General features: G+C 59.4%; 2 protein-coding genes across 2 annotated transcripts in view; one reads left to right on the top strand and one right to left on the bottom strand.

Annotated features, from left to right (window-relative positions):
• Window positions 1–4995, top strand: part of LOC102039211 (twist-related protein 1-like) — a 5599-nt gene extending 604 nt beyond the window's left edge. Inside the window, 2 exon segments of the mRNA XM_031064525.1 lie at window positions 1–376; window positions 3678–4995. The exon segment at window positions 1–376 is cut by the window's left edge and continues 59 nt beyond it. Coding sequence (XP_030920385.1) covers window positions 1–371 — 371 coding nt within the window. The 3' untranslated portion in view covers window positions 372–376; window positions 3678–4995.
• A 1359-nt stretch (window positions 4996–6354) lies between these two features.
• HDAC7 (histone deacetylase 7) overlaps window positions 6355–7107 on the bottom strand; it is a 30464-nt gene continuing 29711 nt past the window's right edge. Inside the window, exons 18-19 of the mRNA XM_031064524.1 lie at window positions 6772–6957; window positions 6355–6462 (exon numbers count right to left, since the gene is read on the bottom strand). Of these exons, the coding sequence (XP_030920384.1) occupies window positions 6417–6462; window positions 6772–6957 (232 nt within the window). The 3' untranslated portion in view covers window positions 6355–6416. The remainder of the gene's footprint in view (window positions 6463–6771; window positions 6958–7107) is intronic.

Here is a 7107-nt window from a genome sequence, read left to right as displayed (position 1 = left end):
AGGGCCCCAGCGGAGCCCCCGAGGCTCAGGGCAAGCGCAGCCGGCGCAGCCCGGCCCCGCAGCCCCCCGAGGACGCCCACGCCCAGCGCGTCATCGCCAACGTGCGGGAGCGCCAGCGCACCCAGTCCCTCAACGACGCCTTCGCCGAGCTGCGCAAGATCATCCCCACGCTGCCCTCGGACAAGCTCAGCAAGATCCAGACGCTCAAGTTGGCCGCTCGCTACATCGACTTCCTGTGCCAGGTGCTGCAGAGCGACGAGCTGGACCACAAGGTCGCCACCAGCTGCAACTTCCTGGCCCACGAGAGGCTCAGCTACGCCTTCTCTGTGTGGAGGATGGAGGGCGCCTGGTCCATGTCGGCGTCGCACTGAGCTGGGTACGTGTGGCCGTGTCACCTCCGTGTCACCTCCGTGTCACCCACTGGGAATCGCGGCCGCCCCCCTGGCACTCTGGGGATGAGGGATTTGCCCCACCAGACCCCAGAGCAGGAGGAGGTGGCGGTTCCTGAGCTGATCCCACTCAGCAGGGGTAGGAAAGGTTCAAAACGGGGTTTAAAAAATCTGATTTATTCCCAGATCCCATCCTGGTCTCGCTGGGGCTGCTGAGGTGTCAAAGCCGCCCTGCCCTGGGGTGGCCTCGTGTCCTGCCTGCCTTCCCCCTGCTCCTCTCCCAGAGCTCTGCACTCGGGATGGGATCCGTGATCCCGTCGGATCCGCGGGAATCCTGCGCTGCGTGGGGAATTCTGATGGACTCAGCTCAGGATGCTGAGAGGGGAATGATCCAAAATTCAGAGCTTTAGGGCTGGGAGGAATCGGGAATGGGAGGAGCGGGGTCAACGAGGCGCCAGCACTTCCCGCAGAGCAGGAACAGAAAGTTCCAGAGGACATTCCCGAGCCAGGAGCTCCGGGGATGCCTCATGGGACCCTGGTTCCCGAGAGGCCTCGCTGTCCCCAGACAGGACCAGGGCTCCTCCTGCCTCTCCTCGGGCACAGAACAGCCCCAAATTCGAGGCCGTGGAGGTGCCAGGGCAGGCTCAGGGTGCCGAGCATCTCCCAAGGGATTTCCTTTCAGGATGGGCCACCTTGAAACTCCCTTTCCCAGCCAGCAGCAAATCCGACACTTTGCCAAATTCATGTAGAGATATCCATTTTTGGGAGCAGACCCTGTTGTTTCAGACATTAAATCCTGTCCTTGCCCGGTCACCTCCCCTTGGGGCCGGCCAGAGGAGGAGCGGGTGGTCCCTTGTCCTCACTTTGGGATGCCCAAAATCTGCCAGGACCAGTCGGGATGCTGAGCCCCCCTGGACCCCTCACCCTCTTCTGGGCACCCCCTTCTGGGTTTGGCACTTTGGGGTTGGATTCTCCAGTTTTGGGGGTGTTGTGGGGGCTCTTCCCAGAGACAGGGAAGCTGCTTGGCACGGCCTCATCCCGAATTTTACGAAGCCTGACTAAAATCCCTTTGCCCTGGGGAGGTGGGGGAGGCTGAGCCCCCTCCTCAACACCCCCAGACCCATTTTTGCTCCCTCTGTTTGCGGAACCCGACGCGGCTCCCAGAGCTGTTTATTTAAGCCGAGTTCTTGGCAGAACTGAGGGATAAACAGGGGGATTACAGACCCTTCAGTCACTTTGGAGAGCTCCCGTGAGCACAGCGGGATCATCCATCCCGTTAAAATCCACCCCGAGCGCTCCGTGCCCGCATCCTCCAGCTGGGGAGGGAATCGCCCTCCGCGGGCAAACCTGCGGCGTTTTGGGGTCCCGGTGAACAATCCCAGCCAGTCAGGGAGGGAGAGGGAGGGGGATTCTCCCGGCAAGACCCCAAAACCAGGGAAGAGCCGCCGGCCGGGCTGGGGAGGCTCTGTGAACGAACCCGGAGCTCGGGGTTGGGATTTCCTAATGGAAAGCAGCCCCTGGATGGTGGAACTCAGCCTATTAAATATCAAAGGGGGCTGGAAAAGCTGGATGTGCCCTTGTTAACCAGGAGACATCAGCCGGGGAAAAAGAGGGATGGAGCCCTCAGGCAACAGAAATCACGTTTGAAGTTCCCCCAGCTCAGCTTTTCTCGGCAGAGTCTTGAGCACATTAAAATGGTTTCTTTCCCTGCTGGAGGAGAAAATGAGGCTGGAAGCTGGAACTGCCGGGGGGAGAGGCTGAGGGCTGATGTTCCTTGCCCTTCATTTGTCTCCCTGGATTTATCGCCTCTCTCGCGTTGCCCTCACTTAATTGTCTCTCCTGAAAGACCTTGGATAAATCTTCCCTTTGGGAACTGTTGCTCTCGCCTGGAATCGGCTTTGTCTGGCGGCTGCTTCATTTGCTTTTATTTATAAACACCTCTCGCTGCTCCGGGGCACTGGGGGAGCTCGGGAACAGCTCCCATCCCTGTTCCCTATTCCCTTTTATTTCCCTGCTCAGGAAATCCATCTCCAGCTGCTTTAAAATCCCCCGGATCCCTCTGCAGCCCGGCAGGAGAGCAGGGATCCCTTCCCACCCCAAATCAGCCCCAAGTTAAAGTGCTCAGGGTGGTCCAGGACCGCCAGGATGGGGCTGGGCTCTCAGGAGAGGTGAGGAGCTGCTGAAATCCCGGGAAATCTGTTCCTGGGTGATTTGGTGCTCCTGGGGTTTCCTCCTGGAACAGAGCGGGTTTGGAGGCCGGAGGGCTCCCCAAAATCTGCTCTTCCCAGAGCTGTGTTTTCACTCGGCGTGGAAGGGGAGGTGTTGGAGGGGCAGGAGGAGCCGCCCTGGTGAGGGATGTGGGACATTCCCCAAAATCCCCCGAATTGTCACAGGCACGACCACAGCTGCTGGGTTCATTTTTCCAGCAAAAACCTCCACATTTTCATTAAAAATAGAAAAAAACCACCCAGGGGGACCGAGCTGCTCTCCATGGCAGAGTCCCCGCACTGCTGAGGATTAGTTAAAATTAATCCAGACGTAAAATCACGGATCCAGCCCTGGGGAACGAGGAAATATCTGCGGGTTTATGGCCCCTGCAAGGAGCTCGCTGGAGCTGCCTGGGCCCCGGGAATGCCTCTGGAACGAGCCCGTTTTTCATCCCGGCTGTCAGGGAGGGGGAATGAGGAGCTGCGGGAGCGCCCGTGCCCGGCGTTCCTGGGGCAGACAAAGGCGGGGATAGCCAGGGAGGGCGAGGAGGGAGCTCCGTGAGCTTCTCCATCCCAAATCCTGCAGGGCCGGGCTCCTCCTGAAGCTCCCGCAGCCCTCGGGCAGCCCTGGAATCCTCCCGTGAGCGTTTTTGGTGTTAAACCTTGTCCAACCCTCTGAAGCTCCCGAAATCCCACCAGGAGCATTTTTTTGTGATCAGACCTCGCTGGGCTCAGGGATCCTGATCCATTTTCCCATGGGCTGGGTTGAGATGGTCCTGCCTGGCCACGACTCCGGAATTTTGGCTGCCCGTTGCCCTCAAGCCCCATCGCCCATCCCAAGGGCTCACACCACGGCCTTTGGGGGATTTTCCCCTCTGTCCTCAGCCCTTCCCGGGGGGGAATTCCTGCAGGATTTGATTTATCCCTCCCCAGGCTCCTCTCCAGATTGGGGAAGCTCTCGGTGAGGAGGAGACAGCCGGAGACAAAGCGGGAGGGGATGGAATAAACCCGCTGGCTCCAGGGCAGGGATCTGTAGGATTTTGGGAAGCCAAGCCCGACCTGACCCCCTGTCTCCCCCCAGGTCTCCGCCTCGATGGAAGCAGCTCCAGCACCCAAAACCCCACAGGAACCTCCCTGGAGAGGGGAGGGAAGGACCCCCAAACCCCCAACTGCCCCAGGGACCCCAAAAAACCCCTGGGGACCCCTGGGATTTCGGGAATGAGCCTGAGGGAGCCGCAGCAGGAGCTGGTTTGAGTCGGTTTGGACGCTGCTGGAGGAACTCGGGGCTGTGATTTATTGTGGGCTCGCAGGTAAGGAACCATCTCCAGATCCCAATTTCCTCCTGTGCGACTGCCGGAGAGCCGAGCCCTTCCCAGAGCTGCCTCGAGCAGGAAAATTCCTCCAGGATGAGGGGAAGGGGAAGGGCTGGAGCCCCCCAAGGACCTCGGGGGTCCCCCCGCTTTCATCCCGCTCCGAAGGCTCCGCGCCGGGACGATCCCATGGACTGTGTTCCCATGGATTGTGTTCCCATGGATTGTGAGGATTCGGGGGGATTTGGGGGCTGCTGACCCCCCCAGCCACTCCCAGCCACTCCTGCCCCACAGATGAACCTCACCAACGCCCTGGTGGAAGCTCCCAATTCCTCGGGATTTATCGGGAATCGAGGCTGGAGACAGAGCCGCCAGCAATTTTGGGATTTTGGGGCCGTTTCAGGAACGCCGAAGGGGTTTGGGCTCTTTTGGGGGCGTGGGGAAAGGATGATGGAGGCATTGGGGTGCCCAAAACGACCCCAATAAAGCCCAGGGGGAATTTTCCAGGGTTCAATCCTTGTTTTTCCTAGGGAATGGTGCTGCCGGGTCTGCCCTGCACCTCCCTCGGCTGGGCCGCTTTTATTGGAATCAGGCAAAAAGAAAATCAGGTTTTTTTGTCTGTTATGGCAGAAGAAGAGGGGGAAAATCCCTTCCAGGGAGGCTGCATCAGGCCTGAGCCCCCAAATATTCCATGGGAGAGGAATTCCAGTTGTGATCAGGTTTGGGGCACACCAGAGACTCCACGGAGGAGCCACAGGAAGGCCCAGAGTGACTTTTCCTACCCAATGCCCAATTTTTACGTGCCGTGGGAGTGGGTTCCCTGCTCTGGGGAGTCGACTGCAGCCTTCAAAAAAATCTGGATGTGCTTAAAAAAATCAGAATTCTGTTAAAAACTGGGCTGTGGTGGCTTCGTTTGGGAAGGATTTTACAGCTGAGAAACAAAATCGGCTTCAGAAGTTAAAACCCTCTTGCAAAAACTAATAAATTGCGCTTGAAAAATAAAGGGCAAAAACTTATCTGTGGAGTGAGACTCCAGCTTCCAACCGATTTTTTTTTTTTGAAAAGGTGAAATATATTTTTAAAAAATATTTTCAAGTATTTTGGTGCGTCTTGTTTGTTAAAAAAAAATCCCTGCATTTTAAATGAGAAAAAAAACTTTAAAATGAGCCAAAAACACCTTAAAACGAGGAAAATGTCATCCTGTGCATGGTGGATTCCTCCTGGTAAATTCCAGCAGGATGGAGCTTGGGAGGTCCCTCCATCCCCCCCGGGACCCCCATCCTGAGCCACACCGAGGGTTTTGATTCCTTTTTTTTTTTCCTTTTAAAATTTCTTTGTTTTTGTTTTTTGTTTCGTTTTGTTTTTATACAAAATCTCCTCCCGCTGCCGCGGCCGGAGCTGTCCCCACACCCAGCCCTGTCCCCTCTGTGTCCCCTCTGTCCCCAAGGCCTGCTCCTGGTGGGACCCCTCGGGGTGCAGGGAAGGCTTTTGGGGAAATGGGAAAAGGAAAATTGGGGTGGAACCCTCAGGTTGGAGGCTCTGGATCTGCCCCTGTCACCCCAGGACAGGGATGGGGACAGGACCGAGGGGGTTTGGGCACCCCTGGGAGATCCCCGGTGGGAACCGGGGAGTCCCAGCTGGGGAGGGGCTCAGGGGCTGGACCCCCACCCAGCCAGGGCCTCGGGGGGCTGGAAGGGGCTCGAGGGGAAGGTCCCCAAAATTCCCCCGGGAGGAGGAGTCGGGGTCACATCAGGGCTGGCAGGGTCCATAGTGCAAACTGGGCAGTGCTCAGCGAGGGCAGGGGGACCCCCGGGCACTGCCCACCCCCGGCCTCGCTCTGCCCTCCCTGGGGAGGCTCCAGACATTCCTTGGGATGCCCCAGATCTTCCTTGGGAGGATCCAAATCTTCCTTGGGGGGCTCCAGATCTTCCTTGGGGGGCTCCAAACTTTCCTTGGAATGTCCCAAACCTTCCCCTGGACGCTCCAAACTTTCCTTGGGGAGCTCCAAATCTTCTTTGTGGGGCTCCATGTCTTCCTTAGGATGCCCCAAACCTTCCTTGGGGAGCTCCAAACCTTCCTTGGGATGCCCCAAACCTTCCTTGGAGGGCTCCAGATCTTCCTCGGGGGGCTCCAGACCTTCCTTGGGATGCCCCAGACCTTCCTGGAGATGCTCCTGAGCTCCCGGCCTCGTCCCTGCCGCTCTGTCCCTGTGCCCAGCAGGGCGAGGGGAGCCAGGGAACCTCTGCAGAGGGCACAGAGATCCCATCCCATGGAGCAAACCCCGGGATGCTCCTCCGGGGCTCTGGGAGCCGTCCCCAGGGTGGTCCGAGCGTCCATCCCAATGTCCAGCCCTTCCCCCTGAGGAGGGTCCTGGGATGGGGGGGGTCAGTGCCGCAGGGCTGGGTGGTTTCACCCTCCTCGAGGGGTCCCAGAACTGGGGGTGGGTTTTGGGGCACAAACGGGATCGGGATCTTCGGGGGCTCCGGCCCCGCTGGGACTGTCCCCAAGGGTCACTGGTTCATGGGCTCCTCCTGCTCCATGGGCTCCTCCTGTGCCCTGCGAGGGAACCGGGCACGTGAGGGGCCACATCCCCTCATCCCACTGCTGCAGGGACAGTGACACAGGGAGGGGACAGGAGGGGACCCTGCTGGCCGCGCTGACACCCCCCACCCCCAGGCAGGAGGGTTTGGTTGGGTTTCCATTTGGGAAGAGCCCAGCACAGGGTTCCCAGGAGGGTTTGGTTGGGTTTCCATTTGGGAAGAGCCCAGCACGGGGTCCCCAGGAGCCCAGGACCTCACCCAGGGTGGGGACACTGCCCTGCCCCGCTGCCACCCCCCTGGCACAGGGCAGGCCCAGGAATGTCACCTCTTCTCCACCATCACGGCCACCGAGAGCGACGCCAGGGCCGTGACCGTCTCCACCTCGTCGGCCTCGTGGTGCTGAGCCTCGAGGAAGGAGCAGCCCAGCTTGGAGGCGAAGCGCTGCACGGCCACCCAGTATCTACCTGTGGGAGGGGACAGTGGGGCTGGGGACACCGGGACAGGGGGTGGCCTGGGACAGGGACAGCTCGGGACAGGGATAGCCCAGGACAGGGATAGCCCGGGACAGAGATGTCCAAGGACAGGGATAACCCAGGTTAGGGGTGTCCCAGGACAGGGTGTCCCAGGTTAGGGGTGTCCCAGGTTAGGGGTGGCCCAGGTT

This window comes from Geospiza fortis, unplaced genomic scaffold (genome assembly GCF_000277835.1).
Source record: "Geospiza fortis unplaced genomic scaffold, GeoFor_1.0 scaffold676, whole genome shotgun sequence".
NCBI lineage: Eukaryota > Metazoa > Chordata > Aves > Passeriformes > Thraupidae > Geospiza > Geospiza fortis.
Note: the sequence above shows the minus strand (reverse complement) of the source record. Positions and strands in the feature narration are given on the sequence as shown.